This window comes from Euprymna scolopes, chromosome 27, assembly GCF_053919585.1.
Source record: "Euprymna scolopes isolate OS-2025 chromosome 27, ASM5391958v1, whole genome shotgun sequence".
Classification (NCBI taxonomy): domain Eukaryota; kingdom Metazoa; phylum Mollusca; class Cephalopoda; order Sepiida; family Sepiolidae; genus Euprymna; species Euprymna scolopes.
The window spans coordinates 34,275,078-34,298,984 of record NC_136508.1 but is presented as its reverse complement, the minus strand read 5'-3'; the positions used below and the strand labels follow the sequence as shown (position 1 = coordinate 34,298,984).

Below are 23,907 nucleotides of genomic sequence, written 5' to 3'. Positions count from 1 at the left end.
CTGGAAGGATAGTCACGTATCACGTATTGTCTGTTATTGATTGGTGACTAGTTGACACTGGTCTCACCACTCAGCCATGCCCCCAACTTCTTGTCTCTATTTCAATCGTCGACCATCGTTAAGTTATCAGCAGTCAAGCACATTTTGCGACTGTGATCCATTCATTTGAAAATATTCACTCTATTGGAATTCTTGTCTCTTGAATTTCTCAAGAATGGGATGCAAATTTCTTTTTTGGGGAGTTTCTGCATTACATGAACAGCGCCATTATTTAGGGGCAATAACTTCAATTTCGTTTTAGTCAAATAACATGGCAAATAAATAACAAACAAGATTTTTTTTTTTTCCGAACACAAAAATATTTAAAAATCAAAACATTTATTGCATAAAAATGTATCAATATATATTTGTAAAAACATTTATTGCATAAAAATGTATCAATATATATTTGTAAAAACATTTATTGCATAAAAATATGTATCAATATATAATTGTAAAAACATTTATTGCATAAAAATGTATCAATATTATAATTGTAAAAACATTTATTGCATAAAAATGTATCAATATTATAATTGTAAAAACATTTATTGCATAAAAATGTATCAATATATAATAGTAAAAACATTTATTGCATAAAAATGTATCAATATATAATTGTAAAAACATTTATTGCATAAAAATGTATCAATATATAATTGTAAAAACATTTATTGCATAAAAATGTATCAATATATAATTGTAAAAAGATTTATTGCATAAAAATATATCAATATATAATTGTAAAAACATTTATTGCACAAAAATGTATCAATATATAATTGTAAAAACATTTATTGCATAAAAATGTATCAATATATAATTGTAAAAACATTTATTGCATAAAAATGTATCAATATATAATTGTAAAAACATTTATTGCATAAAAATGTATCAATACATATTTGTAAAAACATTTATTGCATAAAAATGTATCAATATATAATTGTAAAAACATTTATTGCATAAAAATGTATCAATATATAATTGTAAAAACATTTATTGCATAAAAATGTATCAATATATATTTGTAAAAACATTTATTGCATAAAAATGTATCAATATATAATTGTAAAAACATTTATTGCATAAAAATGTATCAATATATAATTGTAAAAACATTTATTGCATAAAAATGTATCAATATATAATTGTAAAAACATTTATTGCATAAAAATGTATCGGTATATAATTGTAAAAACATTTATTGCATAAAAATGTGTCAATATATAATTGTAAAAACATTTATTGCATAAAAATGTATCGGTATATAATTGTAAAAACATTTATTGCATAAAAATGTATCGGTATATAATTGTAAAAACATTTATTGCATAAAAATATATCAATATATAATTGTAAAAACATTTACTGAAAATTCACCATAAGAAAATATGATTTTAATAAAACGTTTTTGAATTAAAGCAACATTGGATTTTTTCCCCAAAAAAACATATTTTGGAATTTGGTCAATTTATTTCTGAGAAATGTAATTCTTAGTTTCTAAAATTTTCCAGGACAACACTGAGATACATGTCTCACCAATAATCTAATGATATTGGTTATGTACGATCTTACAAAACGTTTCTGTGTGTATATATTTTTTCATGTGAACCAAAATTTTTTTAACTAACTCAGAATATTAATTAATGGTATAATTTGACTTAAACCAGCTGTCCTGACCTGCCGTTTCCTAGGAGTACTTTTGCTGTCATTTTTGTTGCATTAAACTATACCTTTTAATTTAAAAAAAAAATTTTTTTTACTAAATTATTATTTTTTAATAAAATTTTGAAATTTTATCATATGGTATTATTTGGTAATTATTGTATTAAATGAACTGAATTGTTATACACAAAACTGATCCCCCACAATAAATTCTATATTTTTTCCCAGAGTGTTTACACGTGATCACTTAAAAGAAAAATTAGAATCTCATTGAGGTGAGGGGATGGGGTGTTATCCTAAAAAGTAAATTTTTCTAATGTGATACATTTTTAACTGTTCGTTCCTGCACTTAAGCATTTTTTTTTTTTTTTTTTTACATTTTAAGCATTTGATTTGTTTAATAGTTTTTACATTTTTCCATGAATAATAAAATAACTTCTTTACAATTAGGTAATTCAATGCATTATTTTTAAGGAGTAAATAAAAATATTAAAAGTTTGTTGTTAAAATTGTTGTTTGCAATACCCAAAGCTAAATCCCAAAATCGCCATTATTCCTGGCATAGAATTCTCTCCGAGTAAAAAATGTTTGGACTTTAAACACTGGGAAATTCATAAAATACAAATAGTGACCCAACTATATTGGTTGTAAAAGATAAACACGTATGTGTGTGTTTTATTCATTAATCCGGATATTACACCCTGATCATATACAAAAGTATCACAGAATGACACTTAGATTCAATCAGAGTTCTTAGCTGATTGTATTTGTATAGGAATAGCAATTCTGTTATAACCCTAAAATGGTGAGGTCTTGCTAGTTTTATGATAAATTTAATTAAAAAAAGAAAAGAAGACATCTTGGATTATAATGCAACAATTGGAGGTACTTTTTCATGATTTGGTCACTAAATAATGGAAAACGGCAATACCATTATCTTCCTCCTCTTTTTTGAGCATCTTTAAATTTCCAATTCTGGAGCAGACAGATCAGGACAGATACGCATCGAGCAGAAGAGATTGCTATTCTTGTCTTGTGATTTGCTGTCTGATGTCGCCATGACAACCAGCACTGTGGGTCTGGTCCAAAATGAATGCTACCTTTCTCTGTTGCTATACTATTAGGGTAAAGCTTATGCTCATATTGTTGAGATGTTGGCCGGTTGATTCTCTTTAGCTGGTTTGGTTTCAATCAAGCATTTCACTGTTAAACTTTGGTCTTTTATTACTATATCCAGAATGGTAGAAAATTCCAAGAAAATATTCAATGGTTGCTGGTTTGAAATATTTCTTATATTATTATATTAAGGTGTTCATCATAAAATGATTGAATTCTTATTAAAAAAAAAAAAGATTTAAAAAACAAAACTTTTTAACACTATTTCTACAATTGGATGGTGTTATTATTTAAGCTGTTTGGATTTTTTTTTTTTCTTTTTCATCTCAAACAAGGTATAATGCAACTTGAAAGTAAGGGGGCTACTATTTGGGACCGTGTCTAACAGGGGATTAGAGAGAGTTGAACAGCGAGATGTCTGTTCACATTATATTTAAACTTCTGCAAGTCAGGGAAACAGGAAGGGAATTCCAAAGTCAAAAACTATTAGAGTAGAAGGCTTTTTGGCATCTAGGAACCTCAGCAGTGAAGAAGTGGGATTTTTCTGCTTTTGGATTAGTTGGGGATATGTACGTTGAGGGGTCACAAATGCTATATGAGTTTGTCAGAGCACATTCCATTGAAATACTTGTAAAATAAGTGCAAGGATACAACATTCCAGTGGCAGAGTTTGGAGCTTGGCTGACAGTTCGGAATCTATTAGATTTGAGACTCTTTTTCAAACTCTAAGAATGAGAGACTAGTGGTAGATGCACCAACCCAGATGTGGCAACAATACTCCATGCATGGTGAATGGTGGCCTTGTAAAGATATAGGATACTCTCTGGCTGTTGTTCTCACTGCGGTTATCTCCACAACGTTTTGGCCATTTTCTTCAAATCTCTTTCGTTATAATAACCTCAAGGAAGCTGTTTTCTTTTCTTTATTTTCTTTTCATCCTATCTTTCACCTCCTTCTCATACTCATTACCTTTTCTCCATTATCTCTTTCAACCTTTTCACTTCCACTACCCTTGCTTCCACCGTCTGATTCTTCTCTACTCCCCCTCCAATTCTCTTTCATCTCCCTCTCTTTCACCTCTACCTCATCCTTCCCATTCTCCTCTTACTCCTCATTTAACTATTATTCATTCTCTTCTGCCTTCTCATACTTATCCTCCTATCCTTATTTACCTCTCCCTCTCCCGAACCATTTCCTTTTATTGCCAAAATAAATCTTTTTTCTTTTTTTAATTTTTCAATTATTAAATAAAGTTTGTTAAATGTTAAAAAAATAAATAATTTAAAAAAAATTAAATTTCAGTTTCCCTACAATTTTTCTATATTTTTATTCACAATAGATCATAATGTAACTGACGTGATCCTGTGAAAAGGATAAATAAATATCGTTTGAAGTGGTCTTACTTCAGTTTGAGTAATAAATCTGGTATGTCATTGAAGCGGGTGCTCTTAGTATGAGGTTTGTGTACCTTTCAACATCTCTTCCAAATGATTCTACTGGTCGGTACTTATGGCTTAACCAGCCAATCACAATCTAGCAAGGAGGAAGGACCCGGATGTACTCTTATTCGTTATATCAGTAACTAAAACGAAAATGTACAAATTTTAACTTGGAATTTTTTATTTTGTTTTGCCCCACTCGGTATAAAAGGTAAAACAAAATTCCGACACATTCTACAAATATCAGTTGCAGTTTGGGTGTGTGTGTGACATCACCGACCCTCCACATGCTAAAGTCCACATTTCTGCCGAGACCGTATTCATCAGTTGATGTCAGCCCATCTCAATTCCCTAAAGCCCTCTTGATCTGGTCCAAGCCATAACTTACGTTCAACTTTGACTAACTGGAAACTCTTTGCAACTTTTGTAAACCCGAAACTGTCCATACTGTCCCTAACTGTTGTGACTGTTGCAAAACTCATTGACAATCCTAAAACTAAAATATATCGACCAATCTTTTGTTCATTGCCATACCTTGGTTAACCATCCCATGTCTGCTTCCAGAGAGAGTCATTTTGTTCAGATCAAATGTAACAATTTTTAAACATGGATGGAAAGTGGATGCATTGTTTCACGACACAAGCTTCAAGATTTGTCAAAGGAGTGTTCACTTGCTTTTCTGTTTAAACTAACAGGGAAAAATCAAGATCAAATTATTAATATAATTAATAATTTGAAGGTTTTTTTGGGTTTTTTTTAATTTTAATATTTTTATAAATTTTTAAAACTTTTTCTTAGTTAATTTTTTTATATATTGTTTTATATATTCTTTTAGCATTTGTTTTTTTTTTTGTTTGTTTTTTTTTGTTCCCCTTCTCTCCTTTATCCCCATCATATTGCTCCCACATAATATATTTTTTCTAATTCTACTCTTAAATTTCTATTATGGTACCCAATCGTTATCCTTGGGTGGCCTCTGGGCCTTGATTAGTGGTGACTATATGATTTAAAAATAAAATAACTCTACCAACTATTTTTATTTTTTTATTATTATTCTATGGCTTATAACTAATTAAATTCCTTTTTTGTTTGTTAACAGATTCTCAGATCCGCAAACCCATCTGGTCACCTGTTAAAAACAAAGGCCATGATTCTTCCAAATCTAAAGACATTCTGAGTGACACAGATGGAAATATACATGATCGAACACTGTCTACACCGAATATGGACTATTCATCGGATGTTTATGAAGGACGGAGAACAAGAGCCATGCGGGTGAGTTTGATCTTTACCTATATTCTTATTACTCCATAAATCCCTTTCTAATCGAGTGAAGGGGAATACTTCAGTATTATTAATATCTTGCTCATCAAGTGGTTAAGACAATGCTTGCTTAAAGCACTCCCTGTTATTCAAAATAGGTTAAAATCCTAGCTGAGTTGCATTTTTCTGTATTCCACCCATGTAGATAATTATAAGATGGCATAACAGCTTCTGCAATTTGTCTCCTTTAATCAACATTAACAAGAACAGAATTTGAATTTAGATACAGGTTAGCTACTCTACCCTTGCTTGAATCTTGTCTTCGACGACTGAGCGATTCCATCTTTTAAAAAGGGATGACAAGTAAATTTATATATATGTTTGTGTGTGTGTGTGTGTGCATGTACGTATATATGAAAATGAATTAAATTGTCATGCAAGAGCAAATACTCAGAGATATACAGGTAAAAAAAAAAAAAAGAAAAGGCAAATGGAAATTTATGTGAAATATATATACAATAATATAAAATATATGTACAATTGAGAGGGAGGGGGGATGAAAACGATTAAAATATATCTCTGAGCAAGTCTGATGTTTTAACAAATTCTTTGTGTTAGCAAAGCGACCACTTGTGTGAAAAAATTTAGACAGACTCTAAAATCTTTAAATAATTTTGAGACAATATATATATATATATACATATTACACAGACATGTGTATGTCTGTATAATATATATATATATATATATATATATATATATATATATATATATATATATAAACGCTTTGAAAATAATGTACGAACAAACCCTAGGCGGCCCTTTCACCAACAAACTCATTAGGAGTTAATCAATGTATTTTGGTATATCAAAAAATGCACAAAAAAATGTATTTTGGTATATAAGAAATTGTAAAGAACTAATTAAATTGTCACGCAAGGCCAAATACTTGGAGATACATGAGTAAAAAAAAAAAGGCAAATAGGAATTCATGTGAAACATACAATAACATAACGTATATGTACAATTGAGATGGAGGGGGTATGAGAACGATTAAAATATATCTCCAAGCAAGTCTAATGATTCAACAAATTTCTTCTGTCTGCAAAATTGTATATATATTTCACACAAATTCCCATTCGCCTTTTCTTTTTTTTTTCAACCAACGTACACCAGAAGAAATTAGACTAGGTAAACAACGTCATTTTCACCCCTCTTCTGCTTTTGGAATCTGCCATTGGTCAACATCTAATTGAAAATCCAGCTTGTGCCAATGCCTATAAAATGGGTTGTTTCAGAATATTGTACTGGGCTGACTTTAAAGATTTTGTAGTCAGTCTCAATTTTTTCACACAAGCTGTCACTTTCCTGACAGAGACAATTTGTTAAATCATTAGACTTGCTCGGAGATATATCTTGATCGTTTTCATCCCCCCCCCCTCTCTCAATTGTACCTATATTTTATACTAGCATGGGTGCCTGGCGTTGCCCAGGTTTTTTGGAAGTGTTAAAGAAAAACAAAAAGTTTTGGAAGAAAGGTAGGCTCGAACCCGAAGCCTTGATGGAAAAGAAAAGGAAAAAACCTGACATCTTACTCGCTCGGCTACGGCAGGAGAAGAAGTGAAAACCGTTTTAATTTAACAATTAAAATGTTAAATGACAGGTGCATGAATTTAATGAGGTCGAACATCATGTGACTTAACTTTGGCGCTCCAGGCGAGTGTCTGTGTATTTGTTTGTCCCCCACAGATGATATGACGTTTTTTTTCCCCCCCTACATTGATCAAAACTGATTGCTTTCTGGACGTCTCGGCCTTTCGTGCCAAGAACTCGATTTCACTTTTACAGTTTCACTTTTATACTGAAAAGCGAAACAAAGACGCAGCGAATGAAAAAAAATCTCGAAAATAGCGTGTAAAAGTCACCCAAATTGAAGATACACGCGAGCTCATTTCGTAAATCGTAGATATTATAACCTATGTAGCATAGAAAAGGTTCCAAGAAATAGTAACCGCCTCGTGCGAAAAAAAAAGCCTTTGCCGGACATACACAAAAAATGCACACACTAACACACATTTTGCCTTTTATATATATATATATCTATATATATATATATATATATATATATATGAGAGAGAGAGAGAGAGAGATTATTGTATATATATTTCACATGAATTCCCATTCGCCTTTTCTTCACTTTTTTTTTACTCGTTTATCTCTGAGTATTTGCTATTGCGTGACAATTTAATTTGTTTTTCTTTTTTGTTTTTTGGTTTTTTTGCATCTTTTGATATCCCACGATTAACTCCTGATGAGATTGTTGGTGAAAGGTGCGCCTCGAGTTTGTTCGTATATTATTTTCAAAGTGCTGCATAGTTTTTGTACCGTTAAAAAGTTATTTAAAATTCCTGTGGAATCGGTACAACAATGCTCAGATCAAATAAATGAATTGTTTTTGCGTTTAAAAAGCAAAATTAGATTATTTCTTTTCCTGGTTGAAGAAAGTGTTCTTCCTTTTTATATTAATAAACAAATTCTTGCTTCCAAAGTTACACATAGTCTTACAATTGAACGGGCTTTCATTCAAGATGAAATAAATAAATTAAACAGACAATTTGATTCTTACATTAATTCTAAGTCTGCCTCCCTTTTCCGAATAAAGAGCTTCTTAATTTTCTTTGATTTCTTCCGGTTCTCCAAATATTTGGCAAACCGTGAAGCATTCTCTGGCCAACATATTTCCCGTAAGCTTAATAAACAATTTGATTTGCTTATTCGCTCTAGATTTGAGCATGACTCTGATGCTGGAGGTTAGACTATTTTTAATTATTCTAATTTTGTGCTTTCAAAATTTGAGACTGCAGTGTTGTCTAAAGAATTGAATTTGTGTCCCACCCACATATATTGATAAAAAAGAAACACTTGCAGCATTTGAAGTCTTATTTTCCCAACTTAAGCATCATAATCCTACCTGATCATGTAACAACTGTTAAGGTTAGTCTAAAAGACGTGGGCTTTCGTTATTCAAATTCGGTTATTGATTCAAGTGATTTTATTTGGTCCAGCACACATTTCAAAACCATTAAGTCATTGAAATCGAATAAAGATATCGAAATATATATAAACTGGACAAAAGTGTTGGTTTCATTATCCTGAATCATGTAGATCATGTCCAGAAAATGTTAGTCATTTTGAATGATGTAGATAAGTTTGTTCGCATCGGCTCTGCTGAAATATGCGATAACACTTATAAGAATGCAATTAAGATCCAGAAGCGCCTTTTATACTTTTATAAGAAAGGATACTTTTCTAAAGAGATCTATGAAAAAATAATGCCTTTTGGTCTATTAAGGCCTAGACTTTATGGCCTTCTTAAAATACATAAAGAAGGTCTCCTGCTTAGACCTATTTTGTCTATGGCGGGGTCCGCCCAACACTGCTTAGTCCAGTGGCTATTGACTATTATAGAACCAGTTCATGCTCTATACAATAACTATTGCATTACCGATTCATTTAGGTTGGTTGAATATTTACACAAGTTGCAACCTAGTTCTGCAAACAACTTCATGCGTTCATTTGACGTTTCCAGCCTATTTACTAATGTCCTGCTATAGTAGACCATTGGTATTTGTGCCGACTCACTTTATAATAGCAATCTAAACCTCCCCACACACCTTTCCCTAAGAATATATTTGTTGAACTCTTGTTGATCTGTACTAAGTCAGTGGAATTCAGCTTTGATAACATTATGTGCAGTTAGATCAATGGGGCTCAGATGGGATGCCCCCTGGGTCCTGCATTAGCAGATATTTTTTTAGGATTCTATGAGTAAACACTGTTTAGTAATATATTAAAGCCTTCAATATATTTTAGATATGTCAATGATACTTTTGCAGCCTTTGCTTCTGAGAGGGAAGCAAAAAAAAACTTTGATAATCTCAATTCTCTCCACTCAGCGTTATCATTTACTATGGAGAAAGAGAATGAAGGTTGCTTGCCTTTCCTGGATGTCGTCATTAAATGTAGTAAGAATTCTTTTCTTACTACAATTTATCACAAACCGACTTTTACCGGTCTTTATATGGATTGGCGCTCATTTGTGCCTACCTCTAGAAAAATAGGGCTTATTCAGTCATCAGTATATAGAGCCCTTAGAATTTCTTCCGACAAATTCGAATATGAATTGAATACTATCAAAGACATGTTTATTTGTAATGGTTATCCGGAGAATTTCATTAATTATGAATATTAATAATCAAGTGGAAAAATACAATTCTCCTATAGCTCTGGGTCCTGTTTATTTAAAACTACTTTGGATTGGAGCTGCTGATCAGTGTTTGCGCAGGCGTATTATTAAGTTTGTAACAAATTGTTTCCCATCTGTTGTGTTATATTTGGTTTTCAGTGTAAAATCTGCATCCCTCCTGGTCATAAAGGACGCAAAGTAATGTTATTTATGAATTCAATTGCCAGTACGCTGCTGGCTATGTGGGTCAAACCTCCTTGAACTTGCAGACGCATCAATAACATATACCGGAAGAAATTAGACTAGGCAAGCTATGTCATTTTTTACCCCTCTTTTGCTTTGGAATCTGCCATTGGGCAACATCTAATTGAAAATCCAGCTTGTACTAATGCCTATAAAATTGATTGTTTAAGAATATTGTACCGGGCTGACTGTCAAAATCATTTAAAGATTTTATAGTCAGTCTCAATTTTTTCACGCTTTGCCGACAGAAAGAATTTGTTAAATCATTAGAATTGGTTGGAAATATATCTTAATTGTTCTCTTACCCCGCTCCATCTCAATTATACATGTATTTTATATTATTGTTTGTATATTTCACACAAATTCCCATTTGCCTTTTTCTTTTTTTTTTACCTGTATATTTGAGTATTTGCTCTTGCTTTACAATTTAATTTGTTTTGTTTTTTTGCATCTTTTGAATTACCGATTAACTCCTGATGAGTTTATTGGTGAAAGGGAGCCCATAGAGTTTATTTGTCTATTATTTTCAAAGCACAGTATAGTTTTTGTATCATTAAAAAGTTATATACATGTAGGTACATGCAAAATGAATACCAATGCTCAGAATGTAAAACATTTTGACCCCACCCTTTACTTCAAAATCCACCAACAATCAGGAAATTAACAAATTTTAATGAAATTTCAGTATTTATCAAATAATGATCACAGAACATAATGAACCCATTATTTTTTATTTAAATCCTAGTGAAAATGTATTATTTTTTTAAACCAAAAAATTCCTTTACTAAAGTTATGGTTTTCAGCAGTAAAAAAAATGCATGAATTTATTTTGTTTTTTGTTTTTTATGAAAATGAAGCATCGTAAATTATAACAATTAAAAAAATATATATATTTAATTTTTACAGTAACATAAGGAAAAAAGCCTCTAAAGTTCATATTAACAAAATCGATATAACTCAAAGAAAAATTGATTTCTCGAACTACTGAAATTATCATTGAATTAAGCATTGTTTATTTAATATTTTCACACAAAAAAATTATAACTGCAAAAAATATTTCTACTTTTTTTTTTACGGTTACGTTCTTAGCATAATCTTTATATGTAAGATTCTAATATTTTCATTTATTTTAAACAAGTATTCATGACCCATTGGGTCAAATATTTAATTTATATGTTAATAATAAGGTCAATAAAACTAATTAAGACAATGCAGAAATGAACAATGTAAAAAAAAATCAGAAAGTATTAACAATTGTTTATTTGGATAATTTAAATGTGAAAAAAAAAGCAATTGGGATGCTGAAAACATACACAGTAAAACAATATGTTGTATTGTCAAGTTGATTATTTACGCTGGGTTTATGTTTGTGTATGCATGCTCAACCAGATGTTGGGTTACAACACCCGTTACAAGGTCATTTGAGTTTTATAATTATATAGATTGAACATTTTTAATGAATAAATTGTCATTGTACCTATTTACTATGCCTCCCCACGGGACAGAGTTAGACACCAGGGTCGTTTTTTAACGTGGAGAAAAGGTACAAAAATAAAAATTGTCTCAGTCGTGAAGGATTTCTCCTCCACCGAAAGAGAACAAGAAATGGAAGTGCAGCATCTGAAGAACAGATACTACACTTTGATCTTGACCAAAAGGCCAAGATTGTCATTGTAACTTAGTGAATTTAATTGACCTTTTAACACTTGAAATAAATTGTTTTTTATGCGCATCCATACTTGTTTGAATTTTGCCACCATGATTTTTTTTTGACATGATTATCAAACTTTGTTGCTACCACTGCCAAATTTTTGGATAATTATTAGTTAAATACATTTATTGCATTAATTCATTATCTTAAGACTTTAACTTAATATTTCCCTTGGAAATAATTCAAGAAAACTTATATTTCTGTTGCCAGAAAAATGTAAAAACAATCTTTGTCATAATGAATTTTTATGTGAAACATAGTTTTTCCAATTTGAGATAAAATTATTCCATGTATTTTTTATTTTACACGTTATTTTTTCTTTGAGAAATTAACTTTAAGCTATAATTTTTCAAACATAATCAGAAAGTAACCAAAATTTTTTAAAAATATTATGATTAGCCGGTGTTCGAAACCATGTCCCCTACCCAGTCAGCCATTCATTTTTTGCATAACCTATATATATATATATATATATATATATATATATATATATAATGTGTGTGTGTATGCATAATCACTAGAAAATTGCCTCTATAAAAATACGTAATCTGCATGAATTAAAATATCATATTTAAGTGGATCTTTATATCGGGCAACGTCGAGTGGCCTGCTAGTATTGATAATAAAATTTTTTTTTAAATCAAACAAAAAAGAAACTCATTACATTTCATAAACACATCACACATATTGAATTCAAATGACTATGGCCCGTTAGCAAAAAAAAAAAAAAAAAGCTAAAACATTAATTTCACATTAAAATTGCACAACATTTTTAGGATATCTAACGACTATAAATCATTTGAAAAACAAAAATTACTCTCTCCATGTCATGAATGCATTATATATTGTGAATTCTAACTGCAATGGTTTTATGCATAAAAAGAACAAAAATATTCTTTTCACATCACAAACGCACCAAATAGTTTAAAATATTATACTTGTATTTCATTTCTTCAAATCAATCATCTTGAGAATTTCTTCAAATAGATGAAACGTTGATGAATATATAAATAATTTTGATCTTCACTCTTTTATTTTTCAATAAGTGTGTATGTATATATATATATATATATATATATATATATATACATACACACACACACACTAGCTGTATCCGGCCACGTGTTGCTGTGGCTCAGTTTGTTAAAATGGAACACATGTGAAAGTAGCGAAAAGTTTGATTCTTTTTTTCAAGAGAATGTACAAATTATTATTTTTTTTTTTAAAAGATGTTAAGAAAATAAACAGAAAAATACTTCCATCGTTAATTATGCAAAAAAAATAAATAAAATGTTGATTTAGTGTTTCAATATTATGCTTATAAATTACGATAAAACTTGCTGAGTATGCGCTGTTTTACAGTTGTTGCAAAAATGAAACGGAAACTTAAATTTCGCTTCGTTTTAATCTTTCTTAATTTTTTAATTGTGCCCCCCCCAAACGAATATAATCAAAACAGTAACATTCAACAATTGTACTTTATGTATATAAAACACAAAATATTTATTTAAAAAAAAAATTTAAAAAAAAAAAAAAGTTAATAACGAAAGGGAAATAATTCCATTTTTAAACGAAAAAGTCAGTTTGGTATATATTTTTGTTATTTTTTTACATAAGTCCAGCTTACCATTCACATTGGAAATGTCGACATTTATAGGTTGTCGGGTACGTTTACAACGAATAAACACTCCAATCTAGTAGATGTATCAGAATTTTTGTAGGAATTTTTGACACCCCTATCATGAAACTGCGAATAAAATATAAAAATCTTGTAATTTCTCTTTTAAAAGTGGGTTGTTTATTTTCTTTATGGATTATACTTCCAAAATAAACTATTAAAGTTGTTTTAAAAGTAATAGAAATATATTTTTTTATTTTTTTGAAAACAGTAATGAATTTTACGAACTCAATATTTTTTAATTTTTAAACTTTAAAAATCTATCCAAATTTTTCTATTGATTCTATTTTTACGATATTTTCAGGGTCAATGTGAAATTTTATGCTCTTTCCAATAAACCGAATATAATATTTTAGACAAACGTTTTTTTTTTTAATTCACGCCCCCCCATTTTCAAGTGTCTAGTAAAAAGTAAATAATTAATTTACTCACCAAAGTTTTATATATCACAAATTGAAGAGAAAAGGTCAATAAGTAATATATTCAAATTTAAAACAAAAAAGTAGTGTTTTTTAGAAATTTACCTGTAAAGTTCGAAGTTTAAAACCTTTTTTTTTTAAACCACGTTATTTGTTTTTTCTTTTGTTTTTTTTTTATGAAACCTTGGTCCTTGCTCCTTTAATTGAAAACAAAATTAGGGCTTGAATTACATTTTTCGAGTAGTTATAAGCTTGGAAAGACAGGGGGTAGAATAATTCACGCCTCCCATTTTGAAATGTCTATTAAGAAGTAAATAATTTATTCACCAAAGTGTTATATATCACAAATTGAAGAGAAAAGGTCAATAAATAATATATTCAAATTTAAAACGAAAAAAAGTAGTGTTTTTTAGAAATTTACCTGTAAAGTCCAAAGTTTAAAACCTTTTTTTTTTTAAAAACATGTTTGTTTTTTTGTTTTTTGTTTTAATGAAACCTTGGTCCTTGCTCCTTTAATTGGAAAAAAAAAATTAGGGCTTGAGTTAGATTGTTCGAGGAGTTATAAGCTTGGAAAGACGGGGTGGAATTATTCACTATTTTTCACGAAATTTCTGACAAACCTACCAATCTACCCATGTTAAGAACGGCTTTCGGAATAGACACCCCTAACCTTGCCAGAATACCCAAAAAGCTATAAAAGTTGACACGTCGAATGTGAACGATGAGTTGGACGTAATGTAAAAATGTACCAAATTTAAAAGGGAACGAAATTCAAATTTCCGTTCCATTTTTACAACCGTAAAGCAGAGCATTCTATGCAAATTTTACCTAACTTACTGTATTAATGCTATTTTTTTTAAGCAAAAAAAAAAAAAAATATTTAGGTTTGGCTATAAATTCCTAAACTCATTTCACCCTAAATAATTTAGGTGACTGAAATAGGAATCTAATTGAATCTTTAATTTCCTGAATAGTATGCGAGAATTCATTTTTCTTCGAGTTATATCGAATTCATTAATACAGACTTTAGGGGCTTTTTTCGTAATGTTACTGTAAAAATAATTTTTTATTGTTACAAATTACGATGCTTTATTTATTTAAAAAAAGCAAAAATAAATTCTTGCGTTTTTTATTTACTACTGAAAACCATAACTTTAGTAAAGGTATTTTTTGTTTAAACAAAATAAAACATTTTCACTAAGAGTTAAGTAAAAATAATCAGTTCATTATATTCTGCGATCATTATTTGAAAAATACTGCAATTTTCATTAAAATTCGTTAATTTCCTGATTTTTGGTGAATTTTTAAGTAAAGGGAGGAGTAAAAATGTTTATACACTTTGAGCGTCGGCATTCATTTTGTGTGTACCTACCATTTTTCGATGAATATTTGATAGCAAAGCGACCACGTGTGGTTAATTTAAATTAAATTTCAATCACATGGTTACATTATCAATAATCATGTGATTAAACCCATTGAAAATTTACCGATATTGTAAACACATTCTGTTTACATTAAGCCTGTAGTGTTTTTTTAGTGATGCAATGTTGGCAACTGAGATTCAAAAAAACCCGCGAGATCAGGAGAAAGAAGTCTCCAGAAAATCGCTAGATTTTTAACTTTTATCGTCTGAAATTTTCAAAAATCGCTAATCCCCCCCCCCCCAACTCCATATTTTAACTTCCTACCATAAAAAAATCATAAACATAGTATATTCAATATATAAAATGTTCCGTGTTTTCTCACTATATGTTTCTGGAATTATATTGAAGCGGTTAGCTCCCCAGAAGGCTTACATATTTTATCAGCTAGTTTTGCCTGTTTTTTTCAGAGAGGGTATTTTTTTTTGTAGGAAACAAATCATAAACTCAAACTTTTTATAATAAAAGTTAAATTGAAATATACTGCAAATTAAACATCACAATAATGGTGCAACATTGAAATTAGAAAAATAAAAAACAAAAAATCTTTGTTTTAGCATATTAAAAGTATTTAGGTTGGTAGATAATTAAATTATACTGTATTGGTATAAGTTTTTTTGTTGTTTTTTTTACTGTTGTTTCTTGCTTTTTACAATTTTCGATTAAATACTTCTAAATAAAGCAGGGTTGCTTGGATCGTATTTTAAACTCAACTTCGGAGGTTGGAATGCCCCCCCCCCACCTAAAATGTACTTGGAAAAATAGATTTTATAGTGAGATTTAAGAATGTTTAGCCGAAAAAAGGTGAAAAACAAAACAAATAATCAATAAATAATTGTTACCAAAGGCAATAAATGCTACTTTTTTTTACTTACTTGAATGAGTTTATTTTATGTTTTAAAGTATTTTCAAGCGCTTTTCTTTATTTTTTAATCTAAAATTGAGGATGTGTGGGTGCCAAATATCTCCAGATTTTCTAGAATTCCCCGCTAGATTGCAAACGAAATCTCCAGATCTAGCAGGAAAACCGCTAAATTGTAACACTGGTCACGTGACAGGGAGCGGTAATAAATAATTGTCCCTAAATAAAAAAAAAATGGTGTATCAGTACAAAGAAAAACGCCTATTTATCATAGAAAAATTAAGTATAATGTTATAATTAAAAAGAAATATATAAAAACACACATGGATATAGTAAACGTATTATACCAAAACGTGGAAGCCATCCGTCCAGTGGTTTTTTAAACTTTTAATTGCGAACGAACCAAGAGTTACATTTATATATATATATATATATATATATATATATATATATATATATATAAATAATTCGCCCCTAACCATCCTGCACCCACCTTTATGACCAATAAAAAAAAAAAAAATTTTTTTAAACTATAAGTACACCAAGCCTCAAAGGAAAAGAAAATGACAACAACAACAATCACACCTGATGATAATCAGACGGGACACACCAATAGAAAGCGCTTGAGAAGACTATGGCTGAACAACAACTTTTGGGCACCATTTTATACAATAAGCCAGCTGAAATAAAAAAAAAAAGGCCGCTATGGAAAAGATATCCAGAAAAATTGGAAAAAAGAATAACTTTGTCGTGTTCAATAATGACTTGCTACCTATATATATATATATATATATATATATATATATATATATATATATATATATATATATATATATATAATGGATTCTCCTGTCGATTTCCATGTATGAGATTGACACAACAATTAAGTTGTTCCAAATCTACACAGATGATTTGTTTATATTCCAAATCTACACAGATGATTTGTTTATATTCATGAAAGTTTTGTGTAGAGCCAACCACACTAATTTCAGTCAGTGCAATTGATTACCATAGACAAAGCAGACACTAGACCTCAGATTTTATATCTCTTAGATGCATGTCTTAACGAAGACTGAAAGTGCATGGTCTTAAATGCACTCTCAGATATAAACCAGGAAATTTCTATGTCTCGACACAGTACATACAGCTTAGTATTCCAAAATGGTTACCCATCTGGTACTGACTAGGCTCATTGCTGCTTAACTTCAATAATCCAATGAGAACTTCTGTGTTAATGTAATCATGCCGTATGTATAGAAAGTGTAATTAGATGTTTAATTTTTTATTTTATCATTTGTTACTGAATTCTAGTCTTGCTCGCTATAAAATATTGTGAAGTTGGTGGAATACCTTTGCGTATAAATTCATGATAGATTTTCTAATCACAATCGAATTGTGTCGACCTGTGAAATTCATTTAAGATTATCTGAAATTGATACCCGCAAACCTGCATTAACTTTTATCAAGTTAGGGTTGTTTTTCTTTACTTGGTTCTACAAGGTGTGTTCAATAAGTTTCCAGACTTTTTGTAAAGGCATTTAAAATTGCTGTAGACGTTTGAAAATTCAGTATGTTATTGCTATACATCTTATGAGATGACTGACCAATTTTTATTTGGTCAGTCATCATCGGACTGACCAAAAGTTTGGTGTTTGTCCAGAATGCAACCTAATTAAAACAAAAATACAGAAAAATCTTTATGATGTACATATTTGTTGCCAAATGAAAATGTTATATTCCAAAACTTACATAAATTGATCAAGTAGTTTTTTTTTAACTAAAAAAAATCTAAATTTATGACAAAGCAGGAGTTTGTTTTGATCCATCGTGTTGTTTTAAATAAAGGGAGACAACTCAATTCGAATGGCCGTAGATCAAAATCGGCTTTGTAATAATACAATTCAGTATTAAAATCACTAAAAACCTAAAAATGATTTTCTATTTTATAAAAATAAACTAGCCTGGGGCCCGGCATTGCCCGATTGTTTGGAGGTGTGTGTTGAGCAAAAAAAAAAAACAAAAAAGAAAAAAATTGTAGTAGACAGGTTTGAACCCGTGATGCGAAGGCAGAAAGAAAAAGTGGTGTGTGTAAGGGTGTTTGTTGAGAAAAAAGTGTGTGTGGGGGGGGGGGGAGTAGCAGTAGTAAGCAAGCTTGAACCTGTAACGCGGCGGAAGAAAAAGAGTCTTATTGATGTGCCTACTGCGGTTGTGATGTTGCAGGCGGTCGAAATAACGCCTTTTATGTGACGCAAGGTTTGAATGACTTTTTCAAGCTTGAACCTGTAACGCGGCGGAAGAAAAAGAGTCTTATTGATGTGCCTTCTGCAGTTGTGATGTTGCAGGCGGTCGAAATAACGCCTTTTATGTGACGCAAGGTTTGAATGACTTTTTCAAGCTTGAACCTGTAACGCGGCGGAAGAAAAAGAGTCTTATTGATGTGCCTTCTGCAGTTGTGATGTTGCAGGCGGTCGAAATAACGCCTTTTATGTGACGCAAGGTTTGAATGACTTTTTCAAGCTTGAACCTGTAACGCGGCGGAAGAAAAAGAGTCTTATTGATGTGCCTTCTGCAGTTGTGATGTTGCAGGCGGTCGAAATAACGCCTTTTATGTGACGCAAGGTTTGAATGACTTTTTCAAGCTTGAACCTGTAACGCGGCGGAAGAAAAAGAGTCTTATTGATGTGCCTTCTGCAGTTGTGATGTTGCAGGCGGTCGAAATAACGCCTTTTATGTGACGCAAGGTTTGAATGACTTTTTCAAGCTTGAACCTGTAACGCGGCGGAAGAAAAAGAGTCTTATTGATGTGCCTACTGCGGTTGTGATGTTGCAGGCGGTCGAAATAACGCCTTTTATGTGACGCAAGGTTTGAATGACTTGCAAAAAGTGTCAGCGAAAAAAACGACCCTTCCTGTAGAAAAGTGCCCAGTTAAGGGTGAAGGAATTACTGTTTTTAGTAAATTTTTCGATATTTGTTGTCCGAAGGGTTAAGCTTCAAAATGATACCGATCTCATGAAAATCTGTCGCCTTTGTCGAAAGTTTTAGGCAGACATACATACATACATTTAAACAGACAGGTGAGATTTATATTATAGACTAGGGGGGGGGGTACCAGCATTGCCCGGGTGTTTGGAGGTAAATCAAAACTCCGTGGGGTAAAATTTAAAAAAAAAGTTTTGGTAAGTGAGTATGAACCCGAACCCTTGAGGCAAAATTGGAAATTAAAGTGTAAAAAAAAAACATGCGATGTTAACCATTGGGCCACTGCAACATACTAACGGAAACACATTTGAATTTATTTAATTACTTAGAAGGTGCACGTTTTAATGTCTTGATGAGGTCAACTTTGACTGCTGGGTTTTTATTTTCCCAAGATGTTGAAGGGGGGGGGGGGCAGCTCCCCTTGTCCAATTTGAATAGCAATTGTCTGATATAAGGAAAATATTTCCACATTGATCAAATTTATATAGTTTATTGTCGTCAAAATTTACATTTTTCAATCAAAAATTTGAAAAAATAAAAAAGATTTCCACATTGATCAAAGCTGATTGCTTTCGGACATTTCCGCCGATGGCGACCGGAAAAATACCGCCAGAATTAGTGTCGCTTTTATTATAGGAAAAAGCCTAATCCACATGCGGCGAGTGAAAACTGTTGAATATTTATCTTCCCGAAGTGAAGCAAATTAAATAGACAGGCGAGATCCATTGTTAACTCGGAGATATTATGATTTATATGTGATATAAAAAGTTTTAAGAAGTTGTGAGCCAACCGAGCACTTCTCTGAAAAAAGCCTTTCATGAACATACACAAAAAGCGAACATATATGCACACATTTTCGCTTTTATATATATAGATTACTTAATCAATTGATGTGATTTTTGGAATATGATAGTTTGATTGTGTAACAGGTGTATACATCGTAAAGATTTTTTTCTGTATTTTTGTTTTTTTAATTAGGTTGAATTTTGAACAATAATCAAGATTTCTCCTATGCATATTCTCTATAGTTATTTGTTCTGACACACTGAAACAACACTATCAGTTTTTAAACACACATGCATGCACAATTTAGCAACTGGCCTAATGAAAAAAAAAAAAAAATCTTAAATACTTGGAGACAATCCCTGAAAGACCAAGCTTTAGCGAATTACAGATAGCAGCCCTAAAGGAAACAGCATTTATTCTTTAAATAGCCCTTGCATATAAATTCAAATCATAATGAAATTTAGTGTTAGCTCCAGGAGCTCCCTGATCACTGAAAACTAACTGAAGAAAAAACAATTAAATAAAAAAAAATATTGAAAGATCCTGTTCTTTTCTTTATTCAATTATGGGGATGGTTGGAGAGAAAAAGATAGAATATCAGCAGCAGCAGCACACACACATTGTATGCAATCACAAAGCCTGTGTTACAAACCACTTGTCTCTTATTGAAGTGTCAGCATGTGGGTCAAATCGAGCCCTATTATGTAGATCGGTGACCAACCACAGAGAAAGGAACTAATTTAATGCCCTCTATTTGATGCCTCCGTTGTTAAGTCTCAAGAGACAATGGATACCCCCTGTAAGGTTAGCTGTGTGTGTAATTTTGAGGCAAGGGTTGTGCAATCACCAACCACACCTCTGCTGAATCGGCACTGCTTGAGTTCAGTGGCAAGGAGAAATGCGAGATGACTGAAAACAATGCCGAGATAAGCGGAGAGCACATACAGCACTTGGAACTCCCAAATGGTCAGCCATTTAGTACTGATCATGCTTAACGTTGATTAACTTTGGCGATCTAATGCAAACCGGTGAGTCAACGTGAGTGTCGCAATCTCTTCACTCGCTTGTTTATGATTTAAAAACAACAATCTGAATGAAACAGCCTATTTGTCAAACGTTTAAACCTGACAACATTCCCATGTGGGAACATATAAAATTTTAGAATCTATTAACATACATTAGCAATTAGGGCTGGAGTGATTACTCGAGGCTCAGAAAAATCAGAACTTTTGGGGTATCGGAATCAAAAAAAAAATGTACCTATTTTCCGATGCCCAAATCGATTTAAAAAACTTTTTTATTTTGTTAAATTTGAAAAACAAATTACATTTTAGTTATAAAAAAGATAATTCTTTTATTTATTTCTTTTCATATTATTAGTTGTCTGGACTTAATTTAATAAATAAATTGTAGCCAAATACGTTATTATATTGCTAATAACAAAATACAACAAAAAACTAATGAAAATTGGCATTTTGAACTTTTAATATCAGACAAGATAACTTTATATGTTAGATGTCATCTGATATACTCTAAGTGACTATACATTTTATTTTGAAACAATTTCCTAAGCATATATATCTACAGCGTTCATATCTATTTAAAAAAAAAAAAAATTTTTTATTCATTGTTGAGATTTATATCCCATGTATATTCTCTGGCCTGCTAAAAAAAATAAATAAAATCTTTAGAAATTCAAATTACTGTTGATTAAGCACAAAATTTTCAAATGATTAAATAAAAATGTTTCAACACATTTGTTCAATTTTTAGCTTGTGGTTCAGTTGCAAACTTGTGTTTTGTGGTCACTGCACAGGTTCTGATTGTCCGCCTGTTGCCTTCATCCCAATTCAGTGCTTGATTTCAACGTAGGTCGTAGTGTCAATTATACGTTCTTAGTCAGTGCTATAACAAAGGAATTATCTGTCCAAATATAATTGACTCTAAGTTTGAAAACATGTAATCATTTTTTTTTTTTTTTTTCGAAGTTCAAATGATACTTGATTTCTTGACAAATGATGAACTTGCAGTCACTTCCTACCGAATACAAAACAACAAAAATTACTCACATCTGAGTATCCTATATTTCTACAAAGCTACCATCCGCCGTGCATGAGTATCGTTTCCACATCTGGGCTTGTGCATTCACCACTAGTCGCTCCCTATTAAATAGGGTCGGAAAAAAAGAGTCTCCAACCTAATAAGTCCCACACTATCAACCAAACTCCAACCCCTATCCCATCACCAAAATGTTGCATCCCTGTGCCTGTTTTGCAAGTATTTTAATGGTGCATACTCTGACAAACTTGTAGCACCTGTACACCTCCCCACCTCAGTGTAAATACCTCTAACTAACCTGACAAGCAGCTGAATCTCACCCCTTCACTGTACAGATTCCTAGATGCTGGAAAACTTACTCTAATAGTTTCTTCCCTTGAACTGCTAATCTTTGGAATTCCTTCCTTGTTTTCCTGCTTTCCTAACTGTACTGATCTGATATGCAGTTCAAGTGTAATGTGAACAGACATCTCACTGCTCAATTCCCTACATAGTGTCCCTGTAGATATGGTCCCAAATAGTAACCCCTTACATCCAAGTGGCACTCCTTTGTTTTAAGTGGGTATAGAATTTAAAAAAAAATTTAAAACATTTCAAAAATAGACATTCGACCACTTAAATTCTTACTGTATTCTGAGCCTGGGTAAATCAAAACATCTTTTCGACAAGCAAAGTCCACAACTGACTTTTCTGTTTTATTCATATGTATAAACGCATCAAAATGGCAGTCATATTTGGACCACACACGAGCATTTGAGAATGACTCACCGGTTCTTGTTAGATTATCAAAGTTAAGAAATGGTGAGTCTGGTCAGTATCAGATGAGTGACTATTTGGGAATACCAAATGCTATGTAGGAGGATGTTGACGCCTCTTTACAAGAACTGCAAAAAAGTCGAATGTTGTTATTTCCTCTGATCAGGATATACGTGTGACTCGGGACGCTTGTGAATTTCATATACTTTGACACTTGTTTCTTCAAGGGAAGCCAATTCAACGGATGAAGGCCATTGGTATGCACGCTGGACATAAAAACCAACTGAATAGTTGGTCACTCAGCTGAAATGGACATACCTCTTGTGTGATCTGAAAGAGATCATTTTGAGACTTTTAAAGAAGTGCTTTTTTTTTTTTTTTTTAAATGTCATCTCATTTTCTAGAACAAAGGTCTGGATGAGATGGTGAATAAGAGATTTTCTATGTAAGTTTAACTGCAGATCTGATTCTTGAATTTTATGTTTTTATCCATCTGTAATTTGCCTCCCTTCATCCCATCCACCCAATGAAAACTTTAACAAGTCAGTTTTGTGAAGTTTTTTTTTTTTGTGTGTGTTTAAATAAAATTAATAAAAAATAGCGTTTGTTGCATTGTGTTCTCTATTAATTATTTGATCAAGTATCGTGTGTGTGTGTGTGTGTGTGTGTGTGTGTGTGTGTGTGTGTGTGTGTGTGTGTGTGTGTGTGTGTGAATGAATAAGTGTGATTTGTAAACTTGGAAAAATAAAATCCAATAAATTAATTTAAAATAGTTAATTAAAAAGAAAATTCTAATGAATAAATTTAAGTTTTAAAATTTTGGGGGATAAATTAAACCAAAAATATGACATGCACTGCACTTATTGCCCTTAGCTTATCCCTTAAATAATTCTATTAAAAAAAAAAAAGAATTTGGTAAAAAAAATATGCTAAGTTTTAAATAAAATTTAAAAACTTCAAAGTATTTCGGTAATTTAAATTTTAGCATTTCATATCTATAATATAAAGCTGAACGTCTGTGTGTGTGTCTGGTCACGAATAGGCTCTTATATGGTTGACTATTATAGAAAACTGATTACATATAATGATAGAAGATGTATCGAGACACAGGAATGGGTATGTTTGATCTGGCGTAATGATTCATTAAAATTGTGGGGTCTGTGTATGCGTCTGGTCCACAAAGTATGGAAATAAAAAATTAAAAAACGTTTACAAATGTTTT

The 23,907-nt window shown here is 31.2% G+C and overlaps 1 protein-coding gene and 1 pseudogene across 2 annotated transcripts in view; one reads left to right on the top strand and one right to left on the bottom strand.

Annotated features, from left to right (window-relative positions):
* The window catches only part of LOC145248807 (uncharacterized), a 179,988-nt gene that overhangs the window by 76,131 nt on the left and 79,950 nt on the right, over window positions 1-23,907 (top strand). For both annotated transcript variants that reach the window (XM_080110458.1, XM_080110459.1), the window contains exon 2: window positions 5,362-5,537. In XM_080110458.1, the coding sequence (XP_079966584.1) occupies window positions 5,362-5,537 (176 nt within the window). The remainder of the gene's footprint in view (window positions 1-5,361; window positions 5,538-23,907) is intronic.
* On the bottom strand, window positions 11,461-11,686 carry LOC145249164 (U2 spliceosomal RNA; annotated as a pseudogene).